Source organism: Phalacrocorax carbo, chromosome 6 (assembly GCF_963921805.1).
Source record: "Phalacrocorax carbo chromosome 6, bPhaCar2.1, whole genome shotgun sequence".
NCBI lineage: Eukaryota > Metazoa > Chordata > Aves > Suliformes > Phalacrocoracidae > Phalacrocorax > Phalacrocorax carbo.
The window spans coordinates 5091876-5116950 of NC_087518.1; the positions used below are offsets into that span (position 1 = coordinate 5091876).

A 25075-nucleotide genomic window follows, 5' to 3' on the forward strand; every position below is an offset into this window, starting at 1 on the left:
TTGCTTAAAACTTCCTTTATTTGTAATGTAAGCCAAAGGATCTGCATCAACACAGAAATGCACTGCTAGGCCTCCTTGGGAGCTATAAACAATTGATGCACTTGTCAAGTAAAAATACACAAGCAGTTAAATGAGAGAAAAGGTACAGAATTCTCTACGCATGCGCTCTTGTTGTGTACACACACACACAAACACCCAGAGAGCAGTTTCCAGTTTCCACCTGTAAGTGAAACAATAGCAAAGTTATCTAAGCCTACTTTGTAATATGTAGGCAAACAGCCTAAAAAAACCCTCTCACATTATATAAATGATGCAACCAAACGCTTCCTCCTGTGGCAGTTCTTTGCCGTACAATGCGCACTGGTAGCCCGACACTTTCTTAAATGGCTTTGGGCTAAAAGGAGGTGCTCGGCAGCTCTAACATAAAGCCCCTGTTTATCTAGCTTCGGCAAGTTCAAGTATAACATAGCAAATTTTAAACCTGAATATTTGACGCTGATACAGCAAGGACTTGGTTACCTGCTTAACTCTATGCATTGCATATAAGCCTCCTGACTACACAGGCAAAACTCAGGGTATCAAACATCTGCCGGGCCAGGGCTTATGTTCAAATAACCTGGGCGCAGTTCTCTGGGCTGAGCCCTGCTCTTTGCTTCTCAGCGAGGAAGGCGATTCTCCTCCTTTGTCATACACACGTGCCGCGTGCTGGAGCTTCTGGTCATTTAAAGAAAGCTATTTTGGTTTCCCCCCCTACGCTACGATGACACTGCCCAAGGTGTTACATCAGCAAAGGTGTTTTGGTTACATTATACCATTGGAAATAACTAAAATACATGAGAGGAAGGGGGAATGAGGATATAAAGTCTATATAAGTATTTACACATCCCACGATTAAAATAAATGAAGGCTAATTAACAAGGAATTAGCCACAAGTATGAAATACAAAATGAAAACTCGTTTCTAAATAAGATTAATATTAGAATCAACTACTGTTAAAACCAAAATATAACATGGTTTTGGAAGCTGTAATAAAGTATAAATTAATAATTCTAACAACAACAACAAAAAAATCAAAGTTACATAATTGTTTTAAAACACTTTGGAGAGCTCAAATTATAGCTTTTTTTTTCCCCTCTCAGAAAAAGCACAGCAGTGGGGAACCTCCCCCAGTCTTCCTGCGAGTTGATATTACATTAACAAAAGCCTTCATGTTAAAGCAGATACTTCATATATTTTAATAGCTGTTGAGAACATAACACTGTTCCTTCTAAACCTAACACTGCACCTCCTGTAAACATAAAAAAGCACTGTTTTAATCTCTAATTATGTTATATGCAGTAATGCCTTTGTTTTGTAATGAATTCCATTCCTTCATTTTAATGCGCCCATAGTTGCAGGGTTCTGCTGAATCACAGCTTACACAATCCCTGCCTCCCAAACTTCAGAGGCTCAGCACCAGAGCTGCAACTGTCTGGGCAACAAGACTTTTGCTCTGCAACTTTCCGTGGCCTGTAGATACCACAGAAATGAGGAATTCAGAGCGTCCAGCATGCGCCTTGTCTATCCTCGTTTGACCTCCAGACAGCTTTACCCTCATAATTGAAAATAAAGATCAAAAAGCAAGCCTATGTTATTTACAAGTTCTCAGTATTGCTAGCCTAAGAGGTTTACCTCTCTTATGTTAGGCTTACATTAAACTCTTAAAAACCCTTCAGTTAAAATAGAAAATACTAAGGCAAGTCAAGAGAGACAGTGACGTCTACACTTAAGTTTAAACGGGTTCCACTAGGAAATTCCGGGCTTTCAGTCAAAACAGACGCAGAGCTGCCTCTGTCCTTCGCACGTCAGTTTACACTTACGTGGCAAAGACTGCAAGACACCAGATCTGAGTCAGAAACATGCAGAAACTGTTGATTAGAATTTGCAGCACAGGGAGGCGCAAACAAGAGAAGCTTCTGTTTGTCTGTCACGCCTGTGAGGAGGAGCACAGACCAGCAGTGGAACTGCTAGGTCCAAGCCCGTAAGCCCCTTACTCCAAGCCTCTCTCTTAACTCCTCTACTCAGATGGCTCCGTAGCGATGCTGTTTGCCGCGCCGTGTCGCTCACGCAGCGTGCTTACGGGTGTGTCACAGGCATTTTCATGCTCCAGTGTTTGGAAAAAGGGCATCGGCACTTCACCCTGCGTACAGCCTGGTTATCTGGCAGCCTGAGATGCCAGCAAGGCCTGCGTTTCCCCCTCCTCTCTTGAGCTGCCACTCAAGGAGACAGGAACGTGCAAGCTGAAAGGATTTTTTCCTGGAGACTGTTTTCTTACGAAACTGTGCATCAGTCCTGACTGGATAGGGTAGAAACCCCTAAAACTGCAAGTCTTCAGAAATCCTACTTTTTAACTTAGCAAATATAGCCTTTCTCTCATCCACACGCCCCAGATGTTTATCTCTAATAAATGTACATCACATGTACAAGATCTGCAATTTCTATCAGTTTTCCTTTCACCAGAGAAAAGCTTTGTGTATCTCACCCCTCTCCTACTTTGCCTGTTAGATATAAAAGTGAGTAGTTCCAAGTAATGGCTGATTTTTTTTGCCGAACAGACTTGAGAAGTAAGATCAGTTTCTCTGGTGTTCTCTTGAAGCCCTCGCCCACACACACCCCTCAGGGCCTATACTTAGCAAATGCCCTCTGGGAGTCTGCTCTTTAGCACTGCTCTTTAAGAGTGCCCTCACTTTCAATTCCCCAAGGACTTGTCCCAAGCGCTTTTCAGCAAGTTTTAATAAGCTCTTGTCTGTGCAGATCCTACGATGATCATCATACTTCCAAAATCCGAACTAAATGAAGTAGTTTAAATAAACATCAAATCCATCTTGTGCCCTCGTTCGCTTCGAGGCTATTCATTATCATCCTAGCATAAAATTCCCTACTTCCAGGAACGAGAGTGCCAGCCAGAAAGGTGTTTCTGTGCCCCAGGTTTCTGGCGAGGCAGAAGAGGGGTGTCAGAAGCAGCGCTCTCATCTCCCAATACAGGGATGGAAGAACAGTTCTTGGTGGCATACCACTGTTACTGTGCAGTAAATAGCAATTAATTAAAGACGAAAACAGATCAATAGCACCTGGGTGGTGACAATATTATTGGACTGGGTCTAATGCAATTAGTATGCCCAAGTTAGGGGATATATCCTTAGAACTGTAAGAGATTGGAAGGGAAGGGCATGACCGTACTCCAGGCAAGAAAGGATTCTCTTTCTGTTCTCCATTAGCCGTGCAGGTGCCATCGCTTCCACTGCACCCCCCTCCCACTTCTTGTACACCGTTTTCCTACTTATGCTGTAATTATTTTCCTTCTAGTTCCTTCAGTAGAAGCCCTCACAAAACTACTGAAGAGCACAGAGGAAAAATTACAATCACTAGCCAAAAAGTGCTGTAAAATACAAAGCAAACAGGCGCTTCTATTCCCCTCATCTTTTAAAGTAAGGGAAATCTTAGGTCCTACACATAGCAGGTAATATATCTTCAGACAGATGTGCAATTTTAAGCAAATACTTTCCCTTAAGTAAATTTTAACTCAGCCTATCACAAGAGTTAATCTTTTCTGTAATTCAGCATTCTCATTACAGTCAAGAATATTTGCCCTATCAAGTTATATTCCGTATACGTTACATAGCTCAAACCGTAACTTCTTTGTTAAGGCTAAGATCAGTACAAGCTTTTGCACAACTTCAGAAAAAGTTACAGTGAACACAGCCGTTCTTAAACCAATAACCAAATAAACTCATACAAGAAAAGTGAGAATCATCAGCTCTCCCTGTTGCAACCAGGAGAAATGCAGGAAGAGAACAGAAGGCCTAAGAAAGGACAGTTCAGGTAGACTTGTAGGATTTCTTCCAGTTCTGTAATTTCAGGGGTTATTAGGAAATTGGATATGGAAAATATTTTAAGTCTGAGTAAGACGTCATACTCTTCATTTATATGCTTCATGAGATGGAAGTGCAGGAATGAAAACCTCTGCATAAAATATAGCTATATTTAGTATCTATGGTTGGCCCCCAAGTAGACAATGACACGATTTTCATACACCTTCTTCATAGTTTTCTCGATTTGCTTCAAAAATACTTGTGGAATTCTCCCACATAAAGTGTGCACTGTATCCAGGAACTTAGACTGCAGAGGGTAGTACAAAGACTGGAAGAGATTGTCTTCAAATGGAAACTAAAGAAAAGAAAAAAAGAATTATTAGTTTTCACTAGTTACAAAATGGCATTTTAGAAGTTTCTGCAAGATAAAACCTTCTATAGATAGGCAATGGCTTGTCCCTCGCCTTCTCGAGTGTCATCAAAGCCTACCAACACTGCTCTGCTTGAGAGTGTGTGCTTTCAGACAAGTTTGCCTGGGCCTATTACCTGAAACATACAACTGCCCAGAAACTGTATTTCTAGAGTCTGTATTTAGAGGAGGTGTACTAACACAGGGCTACTGTAACAAAGCAGACACTTTAGAGAGTGGAGTTGTGCACATACAATGTTCCAAGTGGCAACGCGGACCTGTGTCTGTAGGTAAGCTTCTGCCTTCCATGTGCCCAGAGGCACAAGGTGCTCGGGGAGGGCAAGCTTTCATTGGGTGTTTACAGACCAGATCTGCCGTACCAGCAGGAAGAACTCCATTCAAACATTTTTTCCCACCTCCAGTATTACAGAAAAGCAATTCATCAGCTTTTTTGATAAGAAGTTTACTATCATATGGAGGAGGACCATTTAAATCATCCCAAATGCATGCATGCAGTAAGACAGGAGAGGGCAAAGCAACCTTGTTATTTTGTGTCTGATGGGTACATGTAAAGCACAACTACGCCCAGCCTGATCTGCTGGAAGAGCGATCTGAGTGACCCGGTTAAAGCAGTAACCTACGCTGAAATAAAAGGACTGCCTCTATCGAGAAAGAAGACTTACATCACGTATCACTTCATAGAGTGCCTTGAATGTAGGCTGTTTGTCATCATGGTAGACACCTCTGTTTCCATGCAGAATAGAGACACCTTCTTCTTCTGCACCTTTACAGTTGCTTCCATACATACAGTGATCGGGCCGGTAGTTCCACTGACACGGGAACACGTAGAGACACTCTGCCGGTGTCGGTCAGGGGAGGTGGCGGCAGCAGGGGAAGAAAAAAAGACACGTCAAACAAGAGTTACAAGAAATTAAACCATGTTTCTGACGATCAGAAAAAAATTCAGTTACTTCTTTTGCAACTACCCCCAGTAGCAGCTAGACATAGAAGCTTCCTTTCCTTGGGGATGGCTACACACCTCTCAGCTCTGTTAGACCTGAACTAACAGAAAGAAAGGGCAACACAAAGACAGAGTGCAAGCATAAACCAAGAGAGCGCTTTACAAAGCTAGAAGTAACACAATCAAACCCATAAATACGCACCAGGTGGCACTATCCAGGGTGCTCTGTCCTCCAAGTGAGAAGTTTCCAGCTTATAGAAACGCTTAGGGAAGCACACAGAGCAGCGAAGGTTATGGAAAATCCTGAATCCTTCCGGAGAAAGCATGGGAAAGCTTGCGAAGTACATCCCATGTTTGCTGCTGAAGCTTCCACCGAGGCTATGACAATTTGTTATACTGACATACAGCAGGGCATGAGAGGTAGTGTAATTTATGCACAGTCCTTCTAAGAGTTGTCATCCATTAATTTCATAGGTCCAGGTTATTTAAAGCTGAGCCTAATTTCTCAAAGGGGCTTGTAACTTCCTTTCTGATTTTTTTTTAAACTTTCTCTATGCACCCACAGTATTTGCAATATGCTTATAATAAATCACGCCAGTCCCGGTGACCTTTTTGCTTCAGAAACGGAGTACAATGAATCACTGCACTATGCCAGCAGGTCACGTCAGCAGCACTGAAGACTGAATTCTTCACTTGGTCGTTCTCAGCTTCCCAGGAAGTCTGCAGCTGATCCTGTGCGATCCTTGAAGTAGGAGAGAAAGTTTCTGAAACATTTCTTCCCATAAGGCCTGTCTAGCAGGAGATTTCTCCAGAACAGGAAGATTGTAAGTGGTTCCCATTCAGCCTGGCCTATCGCACACTCAGCATTGCTCCCCGGTGCTGCTGAAAGGGCAGGAAGAGCTGGAGAGTGTGATCCAAACCCTGCTACAGTTAACGGGGATCCTTTCGGTAACCCTGAACAGATGTTTGCAAGTACAGCTCATCAGCAGGTCACTACGGGGAGAGGGTGTCTATTAGCTTTCGTACATGTCACTTGAGTATACTTGATCTTCTCACTGTGACGCTTTTGTGCATTTTTTGCCGTCACAGCTGGACTCAAACTCCCGCCGCTCTGCAAGCCTGCAGATCCATTCATCAGTAGAACAGCCTTCAGAGATGGGAAAAAAGGGTGCGTCTCTTCAGGCCCCAGGTAACGCAGCTCTGTGTGTTTTTAATCCAATGCACTGCATCTATAAAAAGCCACCTGCAGAGCCTTGACTGATTCCTTCCCAAACCAGCCTCAACAATCCAGCAGTTCAAAACCTCGGGAAAGTCTAGTTTTCTGTTTTAATTGTATCCAGTTCTTTTATTTTCTTTTCTTGTGCAGTCTGACATTACATAATTCGTAAAAAATTATTTACCAGCTACAAGGAAAAGACAGACTATGGTGCAGAAGAGAGTCTCAACATGTGGATTTGATAGAGAACGCTCTCATCACAGAATTATTTTAAAATTTTGCAATTATTTTGCAATCTCTTTTTTTCCTCCACGCTTAAGTTAGAAGCTTGAGTTCGACTTCAAAACTAATCTGGCTTCATCTTTTTCTTCCTCCAGTAGATCCTATTTCCATAACATTCATTTCTTTTCGGAAATTAATTTATGATTCCATAATGAAGGCTTCTTCCACTTTATTTTTTCCCTAGGACTGAGGGCAATACATGGTGTACCAGGGACACTAATGTTTGGCATCTGTCCGCTGTGAACAGATGTTAGCTTATTGCTTTGCCTTGGCTCTCATTTTATTTGCCTCAATTTGGGTATAATCCAATTACCTACCCTACGATTCCTTAGAGAAAAAGAAAAGGGAACAGCATAAATAAAGATAAATCCAAACTTGTTCTGTTCTTAAGATCACTTGAGGGAATACAAGGTAACATAGGAAACAAGGAAAAGCAAGTAAGATTGGATACTCGGCATATTCAGAAGCATGAAATAAGGTTCTCGGCTTCTTTGGGAAGCACGTACTATGCTACGATTTTGAAATCCTTGCATTTCTCAGATGTTACTGTTTTTGGGAGTGTCTGAAGTCATTTCTGTGTGATCAGGGCAAAATACTGACGTGGGGCTGAATTTCCAGAAACTGTCTCAGCACTTGTGGAAAAAGTCACACCCTTTTAAAATAAAGATGCCTAAACTTGCCAGTTCCCTGGATATACACACTCGTGAGGACACAACTCCAATTCAGGAGGAAACGAAGGACAAACCAAAACCGTTACAAGTTGGTTATGGAGGCGCTGTGCACGAGTGACAGGCAGGAATCAGACATGACACTTTGCTGAGCTGACAAGTAGGTACACATGGGTCACGCGGCTCCACGCTAGGACAGGTGGGTTATGCCACTTGCTCTCTGCGAACAAGGTTTTGAGAGACTTGGAGTCCTCCAGAGCTCTTCACAGTCCCAGAGCAAGCACAATACAGAAGAGCAGAAAATGCACAAATCTAAGAGCAGAACATAGATGACACCATCCTGGTGCCCGCTGAGCCCGGATCATTCAGCTGAGAGGCTGGAAGCCTCTTTCTCAAAAATTAACTTCTAGTGAAAGAGCAAAACTAAGGAGGACGACAGTTTCAGAGGAGATATTTCCATGGCTGTGTCCATTTTCTATTAGCTTCATCACTCATTTGCATAAATACCAGAATTCAGCTGAATTTCAGAAAAACAGATCATAGCTTTGGAGAAAGTTTGGCAATTTCAGATTCAAAAACGTTTTTTCAGCTAGGCCCTGGTCCAGTGACGCTCTTAAGCACACATCCAACTTGAACTTCATTCCTGCATTTGATCATTAACGTTATACTTCCTTATTTTCTCAGAGTCTCCAGAAAACCAACTTACATATCCAATGGAGCCAGGTCTGAGCCCCACTGCCTGCCCCACTTTCAAAAGTATTTTCACAGGTTGTAAATCCGAGGTGTGCTTCCACATTAACTTCATGCCAGAGTACATTATGCATATTATAAATAACAAATAGGGCCTTTTTATTTTCATTTTTCAAGTTCAAGAAATTTCCTTAACAGAGGTAATCATGACTCCCAGAATCATTACATACCTGGGTTAAAGTAAAAAATTATATTTAGTAAATCCTGGTCTCCCCATGTAATATAATTTTTGTACTTTTGGTATAATGGATACAACATTTCTTCCCAAGTCAAACCACTCGGTATCATGCTGTTCTGCAGGGCAGAAAAACAGAAACAATGGGTTAATACCATGAACAGTGATGTGATACATGACTCAGAGCGTGGCACCCACATATTTGTAAGTCTGCTAAGCCACGTCAGATACCAGGGTGAAAAATGAAGACTGCCAGGAAACGTTAGACCTGGATAGGGTTGGAACAGCAGAGCTGACCGTGCTCCTGTTTATCTAAACAGGAAAGCAATGTCTCCTGGGTCTAGCTCTGATGTCAGCTCCTGCTATTCACAATCTTCCTATTCTGAACAACAGGAGGGAGAAAAAGTGGAAAAATGCAAAAATGCAGGGACAAGGTGAAAACTGAGGTACAAAAGCAAGGAAAAATGCAGCCTGGAAATTATCTTCCATGGGAATTATGATATTAAGAGAAATGACTGGTTTTACTCAAGCTGTTCCTGTAAAGGTATAGGAAACCCCTGGGCCTTGACTGAGGAACGAGACCATTTGGGGTAAATAACATTTTTAAAGAAATTAAAGCACACATGCTCAACGAAACAAATAGAGATTTTACATGTTAGGCCTTTCACGTAAGAGGGGAGACATCAGATATCACAAAAGTACTCCCTTCTCATTTATATCAAGTCACAGAGTCACTTGATCTGCAGCAGGATACAAAATTCTATTTACAGCAGATGCAAAATATTACCAATTTCTCTGGATATTTACATCAAGCTTTCCAATTTTAAAAACAATACAGTGACTGCACTGAAGATCCTTCGGTTTATTCTTTCCTGTATCTTTCAATGGAAAACGAAGCATTGAAGAAGCCATTTTTACTACTGCTGACAGACCGCTTCATCTGCCAGTTCTCCGTGCTCCAGCCTCTTGAGGAAGTTTCACTTGTTTTAATGATCATTTTCACTATAATTGCTTTTAGTATCCAATTATATATATTCTATATTTTTCAGATTCTTTTTATTACAGGCTTTATGTAATTTTATACTAAGCTTTACAAGATACGGAAAATACATAAATCATTAGTTTCTGCAACAGCTGTATTTCTTCTCACCTTGAACTGAGTGTTGCGTATCCGTGTTAAATTCATTAGCATCACTCCAGAATTTATTCCAGTTGTCCCATAATAAGGGTGACGTGCAAATCGACTATACCAGCCAATCTTTGGTATTTCATGTTCTGGGGCCATGGCAGCTAGCTGAGTCGAGTTGAACTCTTTCAGTATGTGCCAGATGTCATCAATGGGCCTCAGGAAGAGAACATCAGTGTCCACATAAAGGAGAGAATCCACATCCTTTAAAATGACCTTTTGGGTTTGCACAGCGAGGAGAGGAAGAGATGAAGAAGAAACCAAAGAGACAACAAAAAAGAAGATTATTGGCAAGAGGTACTTTTAATTTAAACTGGTAACTTGAAAGAGGTTATTGATTTATCAGCTAAATGTAATTACACATAGGAACAACAGTTATCAGGTTATTGGCTTGTTGTTTGTTTCATTGTTGGTTGTGTTTTTTTTTTTCAATTCCACAGTAAAACAACTACCAGCCCACAGAAGTTGGATTCTAACCTTCATATGAAACAGTAATCCACTGAGCTCTCAAAAACACCTGCAAGGACTATTTAGTATCAGTTCAGAAATAAAATGCAAAGAATATATATTTACATAGCTTTGTTAGTTCTTTCAAAATCAAGTTGTGAAATATACAGCCTCCTCCAGAGACAGGAAGGGTGAGCCAGTATAACAGAATGCTTTTCATCTCCATTTGGTATCATGTTTCCTTATGCCTTTCTAATGACTGTTTTTCCTATTACAACCTTGAGCCCCTAGGAGACTTGCACTCAGTATTAACATATACAAATGTTTCGCATTAATTAAGAAAACCCTATCGATCATGAAAGCGTACATGCATCCTCCTCAAAATCTGCTTTGTAAATAGGAATGTCACATTAGAACTCATCAGGTCAGATTCTGATCTCTGTTATCGGACTCTATATCAGGAATAACCACAGTAAAGTTAGTCAAGTCAGAGCGTGTAAACTGTAAATTAGAGCCAGGATATTTCATCTGTTCTTGTTGACAATGTTCCCCCTTGTGGCTATCCAAATCCTTACATGCTCATTTGTTAATTTAAGTAGGGCAAATTATGTAGTCCTTCAACAGTGCAAGGAAACTCCCTTGATGTTTGCACCAGCTATTTGTAAGGTTGGTGGTTAAGTAATAAATATCATTATCATTAGCTGAAGGTGGCCATCAGTTCCAACTGCATTTTTGTTGCTCTTCTTCATTGTTTGCTAAAGCTGTCCAAAAATTCCGGAAGGACTGAAATCTTCCAGCTTTGGTCTCAGCCAGAAGCCCTATTTCCCTCTCTTTCTTTCTTTGAAAAGCAAATCCAAAAGGCTATTGATTTTCACCATGTTGTGGAACAGAACAACCACTCTCTCATCCAACTGCAGTGATACTAATGACAAACTCTCCTATTTATGCAGGTAACAATAAATTCTACTGAAGAAATTGAATTTTACCTAAACTGAAATATATCCTGACTGAAGATTACCTGTGAAATAGAGTGAACAACATTAAGATTTTGAACAAGTAGGGGGGAAAAGATTGCCTTTAAGCATGTTCAACAGGCATCCACCAAGATGCCAAATCTGTGAGTACAGACTTAAATGGGATTTTTCACCTCACTGAACACTTCAGGGTTCAGACTGACTTTTAGCCAAGTTTAACAAATCCCTGACCTGTATTTCTGACATGATAACTGCATGTTCTTCCTACGTAGGAGGACAAGCAGAAGGCAAGTGTCTCTTCATTTGAAATAAAAGTTATGCTTACAAGAAACTCCAGGTGAACAAGTCCAACATGATCCAGATCACTCTGCCAGATGGAAGGTTATAGCAATACACCATTTTTCCATAAAAAATACAAGACAGCATGTGGAGGTATCAAGGAATCAGTGACACAAGTAGTTCAATAACACACTAAGAGCTCAGAGGTAAATATTGGCAAGTGTTAAGTATCCTGGAGTCCAGTACTTAAAAATAACACCCACCAAGTAAAAAAAAGACAGCTACTGTAAGAGTAAATCAATAAAAGACACACAGTTGAAAAGAAGAAAGTTTTTCAGCTTCAGGATATCCTGGATATTGTATATTATTCTGCAGAACCTAGAAGCCCTAATTCATAGGGACCTACTATATAAAGTCATATAAAATCAAAATACATTTAAAAAAATATATAACCTCAAAATTTAGTCTGAGACAGGAGATAGCACAGAGATACAAAGCGAGCAGAAGCTGTTGGATGCTGCCTGAGGGATCCACAGCACATTGTACACCAGGTAAGATTTTTGTTTCTAAGGGTGCTCTGGTAGAAAGACAAGTTCAGGCATTTTCCAGCAGAGGATTAAAGGGGAAGTTTAATGGGCGCATATAGATGCTCCTCCCAAGCATAAGTGACAGCCTGGGCACTGCTTCTTCCAGCAGAGAGCTGTTCTTTCAGTAACCTTAAATATACACATGAATTTAAGTCTGTGGAAGTCTGTAATAATTTTTCTATATATAAATGGATTTGAGCAGGTATTTCCGTTCTGTGTGAAATGGGCGCCTACCAGCACCTGGCCCCATGCTTTCCACCTCGTATTCCTCCACTCAGGATTCATCCACTCTCCTTTCTGGTTTGTCAAAAGGTTCTTCCCTCTCCTGTGTCCGAGGTGTTGCCCTGCAGCGACACCCAACAGGCCAAAAGAAAAGCTGTGCTACTTCCTTTAAGCCCTTCATGCTTTTCTCTTTCACATGTGAAGTGTTAAGACTTATTTAAAACCTACACGTCAGTTTGAATTGATCACATCCCCTTCTGGCTGTGCATTTAACTTCGCCTTGGGTAGGGGAATTTCATTTCAGAAATTGCAGCTGTAAGAGCTCCTTGCATGGCTCCCGGGATTTCAGTGGAGTTATGCTGGGGATAAACTTCATTTAAATAACTCCGGCATTCCCAGTTTCCCATAGCTTTCAGGTAGCTCTCTTCTCAGACTAAAGAAGTTGTGAAAAAAATACTTCAGGCTTTACCCAGCCCTTAAAATACTATTCAGCTTTTACTTATTCAAAAGTGTACAAGAGGAGACGATGAATTTTTGACTGCTGATTTTCAACGTTAAAAGCAGCTGAGTACCACAAGCCAAGCCTGCGGTACAAGAGACCTGGCTCCAGCTTGCTCTGCCTGAACCAGAGGCTGCACAGCGAGGGCTGGCAGCGCACCGAGCCTGCCAGGAGGGCTCACCAAAGGGGCATGACTGCAGGTTAAAAATGACATGCGTCTGACCTGGGGCATAAGCAATGGAAGATTGAGTCTGGTAGCCTAAGTTCAAGCTTGCTAGCACAAACCATGCAGACATACTCGACAGACTGTGATTTTTGAAACGAATGGTCAGGAATACGGTTTGGTTGTGCTTGTCTTCTTCCTCGCACTACAGGCGTTTACAGCTTAAGAAGTGTGATTTTTTTGCAGCTATATAGAGTTTTCTTAGAAAATCTGTGAAAAAGTTCTGCACAGAACTTGCTATATTTAGCCTGACACTTCACTTAAATACTCAATTATCTGTAATTTGATTTCACAACTTCTGTCTCCATAGATTCTCCCTGTGTTAGCAAGGTTGGCAAGGAATAACACACTACCGTGTAAACACATATTGGTGTACTGTGAAGCTGTGCTGTCTAATGGTTTGCAGCGGCTAGCATGGCAGTTCATCAGAGCTTTATCCAAAATTAGGGGAAAACTACAAATCTTGACGCTAATGTAGCAGTACCGTGAAGTTGAGTTACTAAACTTAAGTGTAGTAATCAATTAACTCAAATCACAACAGAGACGGGAGACTTTTGTCTAGCTATGGTCCTGGTATCTATTCCCAGGGCTGCCACGGATCCGCCGGCTCGGATATTTCAGCGTTCTCAAGGGGACACCTATAATACAGGGATATTGCTAATCTACCTTAAAAGCTCTTAAGCAGATTAAGTGTTTTGAGAAGGGTTCTAAATGCTAGTTACTGCTAGAACTAAAAATCATCCAAAAATCCCTTAAGCATTTCATGATACTTTAGCCGATTGGTTTGGAAGCTCCAAACCAGCAATACAGACACAGCTGCCCAAAGACAGTTTCTCACCCGGTATCTTAACATCCACGTTACTATTACAAAACAGTTTCAAGTGATTGCTGAGAGCACTACCCTCCTAGTTAATTTTTAAAGTTTCATTTTGTGCTCATGTTAAGATCCACATCTTCCTTATCCTGCCTTTGCAAATCCCATTGATGGTTTTATTGTAGTAGACTGCAGCAAGAGATTTAGACTTGTGAGACTACATGGAGGCTCAATCTACTTTCCCTGTGTATCAGTAGCAAACATTTGATCAGGTATCACAGAATGCCTCTACACGATGTAGGCTGCTGTATGATCTTCATTCATACTTTAGTAACCCAGGCAGATTCAATGAGTTGGGAATGTGTAGATCAACCTGTTAGCCAGGTCAAAGCAGTTCGTTACTACAAGCTGCAGGTTCACATCCCATTGCTCTACTTTTATCAAGTAAAACCACTGAAACATTCTTAAGCGATTTTGCCTTAACACATTCCTCCTACCCTCCCGTCCACTTTCACATGCCTGCCGGTGCTGCAGGAGAAAGGTTTCTTTGGCAGGAGAGGCACTTGTGAATCAAAGACTCACATTCCACTCAGACTTAGCATTATCAGGAGGAAGACAATTTGCACAACTGAGGGCTAAAGAGCTGATAAACTCAGCTACTGCTCTCCTGGGGTCCTCCCTAAAACCAGCCGCATTTTATGCCACTGCAGGAGAAAATGCTTAGGACAGGGAAGGATAAGAAAAAAAGGATACTGACATCCTGCTGGTATTTATTTAAAATAAAAGTCAAAATAATTCTCTAAACAATAACAGTAGAAACCCTCTGCTCCTGCTGTGAGACAACTGGATTTCTACAGTCTCGTCTCATTCTAATGGGACATCAGAACCTAGTTATCAAGCACCAGTAAAAATAATGGTGGCTGAAACTACCCAGAAACAGCCTAAGGTTCTGCCAGGCTCCGAACTTGAGTACCAAAAATCCAACTGGACACTTGCCACGTCAGCTATTTCTACAACTTGTTTTCTTTACTGTATTCATATCAACTTAGTGTCAGCTGCAGACAACCCCTCCTATTCAAAGCCATAAACCTCAGCCTGACCACACACAACATTTTGCAATTGCCCCAAGAGATATAAACAGTTCAGGCTGCCTCCGAGTTTTGCTAGGGCAACCTGCAACAGTCTAATATTCCTTACAAGAAGTTACTAGAGATCTTTGGCAACATGCGAGTGGCAAAAAGGAACTGAAAAAGCACTGCCCAGCCTGAAGGAATTGGCATGAATACGTAACCCTTTTCTGTCATCAGAAGAGTGATGACAAATAAAAGTGAAACCGTTTCTGTGATCGGAGTCTACAAAAAATACCACAGAAATAGGAAGAACAAAGAATTGTGTTTACCCAGTGAAAACAACCCCATTTGAGTACATCCTTAACAAACAATCTGGATTGAACAAGCTAATGCTTAGGGATTATTTTCCAGGTGATATAAATATTTACTCAGGGAAGAGAGGATCCCTGCTGAAGTTGGAGTTGCTTTCAGCCCATCTGGCCTTTGCACATTTGATAGTCTACCCCTAAATGGCAGATAAACAGAACTGCTGACAGCACATATTTTCTCACATATGTATTCATAGCCTACGTATCTGGACGTGCAGCTGTCTCCTGATTGTTTCCATCTGAGAAAGTAAAGATTTCTTTGTCCCCCACCATTTCTCATACGACAGCAATGAAGAAATCTGGATCACACAAATACATGTCACTTTATTGGAGTCAATAGCAATGCACAAGGTATCTTTGTTATGTTCTCAATTCCACAGAAATTGCTTTATGCAAAAGTTCTTTCCATTTCTGATAATTCTGCATATGCAGAATTGTTATCAACACCACCTTTCCCTCCAGCAACCTTAAATATTTTCCAAGTTTATGGCACTATAGGTATTCCACAGTAAAATACAAAATTTCAGTGAACCTGAAGCTGCCAGGACACACAGGGCTCCTGAATGAAATCTGACTTTGAAGACAGTGGCATTATTACCTTAAGTGCAAATCTGACAGTCCTGGAAAAAGAAATAAACCTCAAGGAAAAGGGATTGCTGAAGGCACCAGTCTAAGGGCTAACATATGGAAAGGGAGATAGTGGGTCAAGAGGATATGATGACTGCACGCTGAAAAGAATGTTATTTATGGAAGGCATGCAGCATCTACCCTGAAAGCAACTGCCCTGAAAGAGCTCTCGCACTGAGTCTTAAGAGTCTGAGAGACTAATGGAACTAGAGACAAATAAGAAACACACATTCTTTGTTAGCAGGAAAAAGAGCGAGGCTGGATTTCTGTTTTGTTCTTTTTAACTGGCTAAAGCACAGATTAAAGTATCTTTAAGCAGATGTTTCAGCCTGAAAATGGTTTTAATATTATACCAGCAAACCTTCCTTTCTGTGGAATTAACCTTTTCCTGAAGCGACCCGCTCAGAAATCCAGGTGCCTTACCGGAAGAAAAAGGCGCTGGGCAGCACATGGTTTGAATAACTTTTTCCATTCCTGAGCATTTCCTACTGAGAAGGTTATTGGGTAGATGTTGTATTCAAACTTCTTTGTATATGAGGAAGGCCATTCCTTTAACTGAAAGACATGGGAAGAGGAATTAGACACTACACGTTATACAGCTTTTTAAAAACAAAAAAAATGTGCACACATAAGGAGTTTATAAACCACGTACAGTAAAAAAGTGCTTAGTTGCTACTTGTTGATTTCAGTGTAGTTTTGCTCAGAGATTTGCGGCTTAGAACTAACTCATCTATTTATTTACCAAATGACAAAGAAACTCACCTTTTTCCCAAATTCAGGCTTAAGGGAATCCTCAGCAAAAATGTGAAAGCAGAGCCTCCTGTTGCTAAAGAGAACTGCTGATTTCAGCATGATCAGTGTCTCTTCCAGCCGGTCCCCACATGCCACAACTGCCAGATGCATGCATTGCAAAGATGAAGGCTCTTTTGAATGTTTCTGTTCTCCAGGCTTCCTGAAAAATCATAAACAGGCATATAAAAAATACTGAGGTAAACATGAAGAGAATTCCGCATTAATAGATATCAGGAGTTTTTGCTTCCCCTTCATTATGTAGGGGATCAGGAGGGCGTTTTCTTCTGATTAGATATCCACAAAACATGCAACTGTCATGCCAATTTTGGCAACGGTACAAAGCAAGAGTGTTAAAATTACAACACAAATACGCTATTTTCAGAAATTTTCTGGTTATTCTGACATTTCGGGATTTGCGTAAATCACTGCACTACATACACAGATGCAACTAATTGAATAGCACCTCCAACCAGACAAGTTGCTCTGTGCAGACGATAGCTTTATCCTCCAGCTTAGAGGTTACAAAGCCAGAATGGATTTATTTCTAACTAGCCAACTTTCGAACATAATGCAGATTACAGAACTACGTCTAGTAAGTTCCTCACCAGGCTCATAACTTTTGCCTAGACTGGAAGAAGACGTCGATACTTTAAAAAAATCCACTCCGCCTATATGTAAATTATTCCAACAGTTAATTAATTTGCTGGTAAAAATGCACGCCTTAATCCTGGCCTAAAGGTACTGGCATAGTTTCAAAGGACTGCTCTCCATGTCACCCCACGGAATCCCTCAGATTTTGCTAAAATAGAGATTTTTAAAAACAAACATATTCACATGTCCCAGATGAATCAGACTATATTCCACAAGCAGTCAAGGGCCAAATATGGGTTTTTCACTTAACACGCATCTGTGTGGGCTTTAAATAAACTTCAGCTAGACTACAGGGGAATCTGCGTGTAAAAGGCGCAATGAAGCTACCTACTCGCCAGAAAAATCAGGATTCTTTTGGGGACTTGAAAACATTTTGAAAAGACGGCCTTTTGGTTTTGTGTGTCTCCCCCCCATCAGTATGGAGGTAAAAATCACATCCTCCAGGAATGCTTCTAGCGTATTGTATTCACATTCCAACATGGATCGCATTTATACTCCTTCAGATGGATGTGTCCTGACAGAGCAACTAAATTACAAGCATCTTAATCATTATAGAAGAGTTCAAAAGGCTAATCATAGATCACTACCAGTTCTTGACATATTGCTGAACAGAGGACATCAATCCCTGCCTCTTCTCAGCACACAGAATTGATCAGGGAAGTTAATACTAGAAACAAAAGTTCTAAATAAAGAGGAAAATGACAGTTACTAAAGCTGTCATTATCTTCTTCCAGACACTAAAATGCTGCTCTGTATAACAGCAGTGTTCTATACTACAGAGCAATCCACTTTGTTAAGAATACCAGCCAACAGTACTTTACTGACTATACAAAGCAACATGTTTCATTAAGGGTTTAAAGTCTTAGGCTTTAGTCTTAATTAAACCCCATTTTCATCAGTGTATAAATAATGGAATACTACATCTATGTGAAGTGGTATTTACTTTCCAACCTATTAGTGTAAAAATCACTGAATTATTGAAGTGAATAATTAGCTGCTCACACAGATCCCCTTTTCCCCCCTTCTCCGTATCTCTTTAATGTTTCCTCTTAATTGAGTCTCTAAATCAAGCCATATGCAGGATGAGAACTGCTTTGATATAGCTTCTGGCAATGGAACTCACTGGGAGAGGGACTAAACTAAGCTTTTATTGCAACATCTCAAAACCCAACACCTTTTCTTTGCAAATTTTAGCCACAGTGATCTCTCCGTTATGCAGCTGTTTTGTGGTGAAAAACCCAGTATATGTAGACAAGCAATTCCAACGAACCGACTCAGCAGAAGCAACCCTCGACGAAAGCAGAACACCCCGTAAGCCCACGGGAGGTCCAGATGAACAAGAGACATCCCGCCTGCCAACACAGACACCCTCCCAGTCCCAGAGAGTAGGGAGGAGAAAGCTGAGCCTTGGAGATGAGTAATTATGAGTCGCAAAGGCCCGGGCTGAAGGTTCTTAGGAACTTGCAGTGGCCTAAATAGGAACAAAAATCCCCAAGAGAAGGAACATGAGGTAGTATTTGAGCTACACCAGTAGTAGTCTGGGACACTGAGGACAACAGTTAGCGAGGAAAGTAGCAATGAGGTACAGAAGAATGTTGGGACACAACATTTTGCATCATTTTTATAAATACCTAAGGAAAGCAAGAGGACTGTGAGAACAAAGGTGAGCCAGAAAGGGAGATACAAGAGTGCCACAGCAGGATGTGCGTAACAGCAATTTTAGCTTAGCCTGTACAAAACTACTATTGTTATCCAGAAGTATGAAAACAGGCAGGTGCAAAGGCAAAGACAAACTGCTAGGAAGGCAAACAAGCAGGTTACGGGAGCAGATTACAGCAAAGAACACCACAACTCCCCTTCCCTCCTCTGTTTATACGTGCATGTACATACAGTGCAGGAAGGAAGGGAAGGGACAGGAAGAAATAACATCTGGATGAGCGGATATTCCTTAAGGATCTGCAGGACATGGCCAATGTCTTCAAACCGAAACAGTTCCAGTTTGTCCAACAGCATCTAGGATGCTTCTGCTTTACACAGAATAAGTGGTTATGTGGGCTTATCTGATCCCCTCTTGACGATAAGAGGGCCTCCACCGTGGGTTGTCAAGAGAGAAATGGGAGGTTCAAACTTAGCTCATACCAGCGGAGCAACTACTTCTTGTCTACCAGGTGGGGCTGGGCACCAGGAGCCTTCTCATTCAGGCTTACTGCTCAATGAAAGGGCTTCTTTAAGCTGAGGTTTCATAAAGGTACACACAGAGCCCGGATTCAATACATCATATCTCCTCTAATTGCAAATGTTTGTTTATTGTGTTATTACCAGTGGTTGATGCAAACATACTGGGACCCTAAGAGTCTTCTGAAACACTACCAGCTCAGAGGTTACCAGACAATGCAACAAAGGGAATAGATGAAAGATGCATAGCTTGTTTTAAAGGACGGAGTATGTTAATGCTGTGGTAAATTGTACAAAGGATAAAATTTATTACATAGAATAAAAAACATCTGGCAAGCAACACAGAGTATATTGCTAGGTTATCAACCCATGACATTAACAGGCTTTTGACACAGAGAAGTACTCGGCTGGTGGCTGAAGGGTAAGCAAGCTCTGGTTTGGGCTCTGTTTCAGTAAGTCAGCCCTGGCAAAGCTTTGGGTGAGTCATTACTTCTTTACGCCTCAGTTGTCCTACCTGTAAAATGGGAACAGCTGTTACGGTAGTAACAGTTACGTACCTCAGGAGACTTCCAAGCACATTAAAAAGCACACAGATCCACAGAATACTACAATCATTATTATTAGCCAATTCTTCCTAACATTTATATGCACATTCATTCATTTATAGTCCAACTTACTGGTTATGGATAGAGTCTATAATAGGATTTTATGACCTGAATTAAATGTTTAAATGCACCTAAAACAATACCGTGACCTGGGCCTTAATGTTTAACGTGTTTGATGAGAACAAATAAAGAAACTACAAATTCAACATCTTTGTTGCCTTAATATTATGCTTCTAATTTCATTATATAAATGTAGCTTTTTGATACATTATAAATCTAACTAATATAACATTCTGTCGGACTCTTTGCTCTGTTCCCTGTTTTACCCATCTGCTCAGCGAAAATTGCTTCCTGCTCTCCCTTACCTGCTGTTCTATTATTATATGGCTTTAAAATTAAGAACTGTTGCCTAAGATTAAGCACAACAGAAAGCATCACAAAATACTTGCAGAATACATCCCTATGAAACAGCTGAAGACAGACCTGATTAAGACATAGCATGATAAAATGTTTATAGCAAAAGCCTTCCAACAATACAGACCAACTCCCGTCCAGTTGCCCGATGGTATTTTATTTACTGCATACATTTTTCTGACAGGCATGGGTATTGGCATAGCAGACGAAGCCTGAGCGCTCAAGCACAATAGTGTACATTTCTAGGTCTTAAAGTTTCAGTTACATGCAATTTTCTTATTAGTCACAGCCAAAGTGTCTCAAACATAATTAACCCAAAACCTGTCTAAATCAATCCAGATCCATTCAAAATAATGAATTCCCATCTCATTACAGAGCCTGCTAATCTATTCAAGCCTTCAAATGTATTCCTGAGAGAAAGATAATGCATGCAGATTCTTACAAAATGCAATATAGTTGTTAGTTTTTGAAACCTTCTTCATATTATGATCTCATTTACTCTTGCAGCATAAACAAGGTGAGATTTAGGCATTGTATCAAAATTGGTGATTCACTTAAATAACTCCTTTCCTGACAGTCAACACTGAGTCCATGTCCCAACAGCGGCTCCATTATATGAAACACATTCTCTCACACACTTTAAAACAGACATTAGAAAGGCTCTAAATGTTTTTAAATACAGTTTTCTCACTTTAATGCAGTTGCACAAAACTGACTGTAGCTGCTGACAATCAAAAAATCGTTGAAGTTTCAACCTCTTTCTACCACTCAGAAAGGGGAGAAAAACACTCCAAGCCAGAACTGGATGTTTGTATCTTCCTCTTTTACCCTGTGGGTTCTTTGTTAGACAAGTATGAGGTATTTGGGCCCTCAGCATGTTATTATAGGCTATCAAATGCAAGCCAAACTCGCATGTGTGTGCACACAGGCTGCAAGGAAGGAAAAAATATCTTGACAGGTTGCCATATAAGAGATGTTTTGCTTTGGAAAAGTTACTTCCAGGGAACTAAATGTGCTGGCAAAGGTTCACTTCCCAAGCCTTGCCACGCTGGTTTAATAGAAAGTGTGGTCACATCTGCCCTTCAAATGTAAAATAACCCTTTTGCTTTTTGATACTTTGCACACATGGGTTTGGCACATACTTGTAATTCCTCATATGAAAAATATCTTACTGAAGGCATAGGATGACATACTTCCAAGAGGAAGGATCAGTAAAACCACCATCAAAAATCAGTTTTCAAAGCTAACCAGAAACTTAAAGGCACTGCTCATCTAGATTTGCCCAAATTACCTCATGACCAAAGCAGGGCACATGAACGTATTTACCAACATTTGCTAGGTTCCAGCCAGCTAATGGTATGTGACTAAGCTAAGCTGTTATCATGTACGACTCCTTACATTAGAAGAAATCTGCGCGTCTTCAAACTTAATGTCTTCTATTATTATCATGTGAATACAGAAGGCGGTATCACAAAATTCTGGATTGGGTTTTTTAAGCCAAGCAGATCCCAGCACCCAATGCCTTCACCGTGCGAGCGCAGATGCGATCTGTTCCAGAAGGGCACCCGTTAGCGGGTGTTTCTGCCTTTCTAAGAAGGTGGGCATCTCCTCGACTGGGACCACGTTACATCAACACTCCCCCTACCCCACCCCAAAAATTATTTTTTATGGATACCCTCCCTCAAATAAATTTTATTTTAGTACTGACTAACACAATACAAAGTCTTTCAGCAAGGGGCAGAACCGGACCCACAGAGCTTCTCAGTTATACAAACTCCTGCTGGTGCCCGTGGTGCAGGATCATGCCCTGCCAGCAGCCAGGAGGGGGAAAAAGCCCAGCAACCGAACCCCACAAAAACCCACCGACCAAAAAAAATCTGAAGAAAAGGCACGGTTTAAATACAGCATTCCTCCTTTTTTTAATTTTTTTTTCTGTTGTGCTGCAGACCTTGTAAAAAGTACTTGCAAAGTCAATAAATAATAGAAAAGTTAGATAATGTCCAATTTTGGAACCTGAAGATGATCACTGAAAAGCTCATTGAAATGGAACAGCTGTTTACACTCTCTAGTGGTTTCATACTTTCTGGGCTCCTTCCTTTAGCGTTCCTCTTGATTTCCATGATAATCGCAGAGATATGCCTTAAAGAAAAATGACTTCAGGAGGTACAGTTGCTAGCGGAAATAATCCTGCTTTAATACATGCATTTGAATTCTGTCCGTGATCCATTCCCAGCCACAGTAAACACCTCTTGCATTCAGTAGGGTAACAATGCTTGTAAGAAACCAACTGCTTTAATAAGTTAAGAAATAAGAGCTCAAAAAAACCAGGAATAGTCTTTCATTCAGAACATCTCTGTGAAATCATGAATCAAAGACACAAAGACATACCAAGTTAATTAGATATATGAGGTCACACTGACCATAATATAGTTGGAATGCAAAGGGGAAAACAGCCCTCCACCCACCCAAAACACGCTGCCTGTATCTTTTTCCTGAAGTAATTACAGATTTTTAAAAAGTATTCCGCCTGTAAAGGTGCTGCAAGAGGGAACACGGCACACCATGATTTCAAACTTTTTTTTAAAGTTCTGCTAAATTAATTTACATATAAAAAGCATTCAAAACAAAAAAGCTCAACAGCTTAAAACCCGCCGGTGCCTCGCAGTGTGGAGCCCAGGGGTACCTCGCAGAGACAGCCAGCTGCCTTCCCTCTTCCCGCAGCACTAACGACCACCTCGCAGGAGCGCGGCCCGAGCCTGACAGCAGCTCCCCACGGCCTCCAGCCAGCACCACCACATTCCCCACGTCAGCCTTCACAACCAGGCCAAAACTGACGGAAAAGCAGCTATTTCAGAGGCCGCCCCTGCTCGGACGCGGGGTCCGGCGGTGGCACCCCCACGCGCTGTCGTGGCACCGCTGGCAGCCACGCTCCCAGCGACAACACACGGCAAACAAGTTTCCACTTCTGCAAAGAGAGCGGCTCGCACACGGGTTTCTAATCCCCGCTCACCCGCGGAGCCGAGGGGAGGGAAAAAGGGTCCGGGGAAGGGAAGTGCCCGAGGACCGGGCGGCAGCGGGGACCCGCGGGCACGCGTGGGGCCGGCACGCCTGGCAGCGGGTGGGCTCCCGCGGCCGGGCCGGAGGGGCCCGGACGGCTCCCCGCCGAGCGCAGGGACCACGGGTTGGAAGGGTGTGGGGGGTGGGGGGTGGGGGGGCGATCGCGCGTGGGGCACCGGCCGGTCACGCGTGGGCCGGGCGAGCTCCCCCGTCCCGCCGGCGGCGGCCGGGAGCGCGGAGGCGGAGCCGCCCCCGTTACCTGGCGCCGTCGAGCCTGCCCCCGGGCGGGCTCCTCCGCGGCGGGCTGCGGCTGAGGCGCGGCTGGCGGCGGGCGAGCGGGGCGGCGGGGCGGGAGGGCGCGGGCGGCGGGGGCGCGGGCCCGCCGGCCGCCAGCAGATAGAGCAGCAGCAGGCTCCCCAGGCACAGCAGCGCCGCCGCCACCTTGCAGGAGAGCCGCATGGCGCGGGAGGTCAGGGCGCGGGGCGCAAGGCCCGCCCGCCCCTCAGCCCGCCCGCCGCCATCGCCTGCCGCCCGCCCCGGCGCGACCCGCCGCTCCGCTCCGCGCCGCGGGGACGTGGCCGCCGAGCCCGGCCCGGCTCCCGGCAGCGGGGGCGGGGCGCGCCCTACCGTACTCTCTGGACTAGTCGCCCCCGACTACGGCTTCCTCATCAATTAAATATTGTTTAATAACGCCGTCATCAAGTAGCGTTTCCTCGTCAGAGGCAAAAGGCGGGCGTCCCCGCGGCTGGCAGGTCGCGCCGCTCGGAGGTACCTCGGGTCTCCCCGCGCCGCGAAGCTGCCTGTTCGTGCAGGCGTGCGGCGGCGGGAGAGCGCCAGCGTGCGCTGGAGGACGAGCGGGAGGAAAAGGTGGGAGAGGGAACTGGTCTCTGAGGCACGTTTCATCTGTTCGTGCCAAGAAATGGGCCAACCGGAGCCGAGTCTCCCGCCACCTCGCAGCCGGCGCTCACCACCGACCCACGCGCTGCTCCTGTCCCACCTGCTCCGAAGGCACGCTGTGTTGGGACTAAACGCAACACTTGTAGGACAGCGAAGGAATATAAGCATTCGCTTACTTTGGGGTGGCTTCAAACTTGTCCTCGTATGACTGATCAAGTTACTTAGCCGGTCTTCTGTCTCAGCAGAGATGGCAACACTGTGCATTTCACAGAAATAAATCCTCCTGAGGTTCGTGACCTGATTTATCACCTGTAAATGTAGAGTATGACAGAAACATAAGTATTCTTGCTGCCCCGTGGAGCTGGAGCGCAGGCTGTGCAAAGAATGGAGACACCAACCTTAGAACAGGGAGTGCAGGGGAGCGGGAGCCTCACACGTCCCTCACGGTGTTGGGCCTGGAAGTGAACTTGAGCTGGGCTTGAGCGAAGTGAGCGTGGCCCCAGGGATGGACATGCGGCGCAATGACCACCCACTGCTGAGCTACACCAGAGGAGGGCTATGGGGCTGATGCCCAGCACAGCTCTCATCACATCTCTCACCTCCCGGGAGGTGAGCTCTCTGGAGGGGGCTATTTGATCTGTTAGTTTTAAAATAAACACTCAGTGCCACAACTGCCCTGCGAAGACCGACACTGCAGTCGCAGTGCTACTGGTGGGGAAGCGGTGTGCCTCGGACAGGTAACCACGTGGCTGCGAGGACAAAGTCCCTTGGACATGCAGATCAGGACCCTGCCAAGGTAAGGGATCAGCATATTGTAAATGATATATCTCATGCAAAAGGGTGAACCTCCTGCTGCACAGCCCTGCTCTGCAAAGT

General features: G+C 43.1%; 1 protein-coding gene across 2 annotated transcripts; it reads right to left on the reverse strand.

Annotated features, from left to right (window-relative positions):
* On the reverse strand, positions 1 to 23899 carry GXYLT2 (glucoside xylosyltransferase 2). 2 transcript variants are annotated; one of them, XM_064453455.1, is made up of 7 exons: positions 23562 to 23899; positions 16371 to 16560; positions 16032 to 16163; positions 9463 to 9714; positions 8308 to 8431; positions 4944 to 5116; positions 1 to 4206 (listed from the first exon to the last, which is right to left on the reverse strand). In XM_064453455.1, exons 1-7 carry the CDS (start codon positions 23759 to 23761, stop codon positions 4024 to 4026), a joined length of 1254 nt encoding a protein of 417 aa, XP_064309525.1. In that variant the 5' UTR covers positions 23762 to 23899; the 3' UTR covers positions 1 to 4023. The 2 variants fall into 2 exon arrangements, with proteins under 2 accessions (XP_064309525.1, XP_064309526.1); XM_064453456.1 differs by lacking the exon at positions 23562 to 23899 and adding an exon at positions 22929 to 23041.
* Positions 23900 to 25075: the final 1176 nt, after the last annotated feature.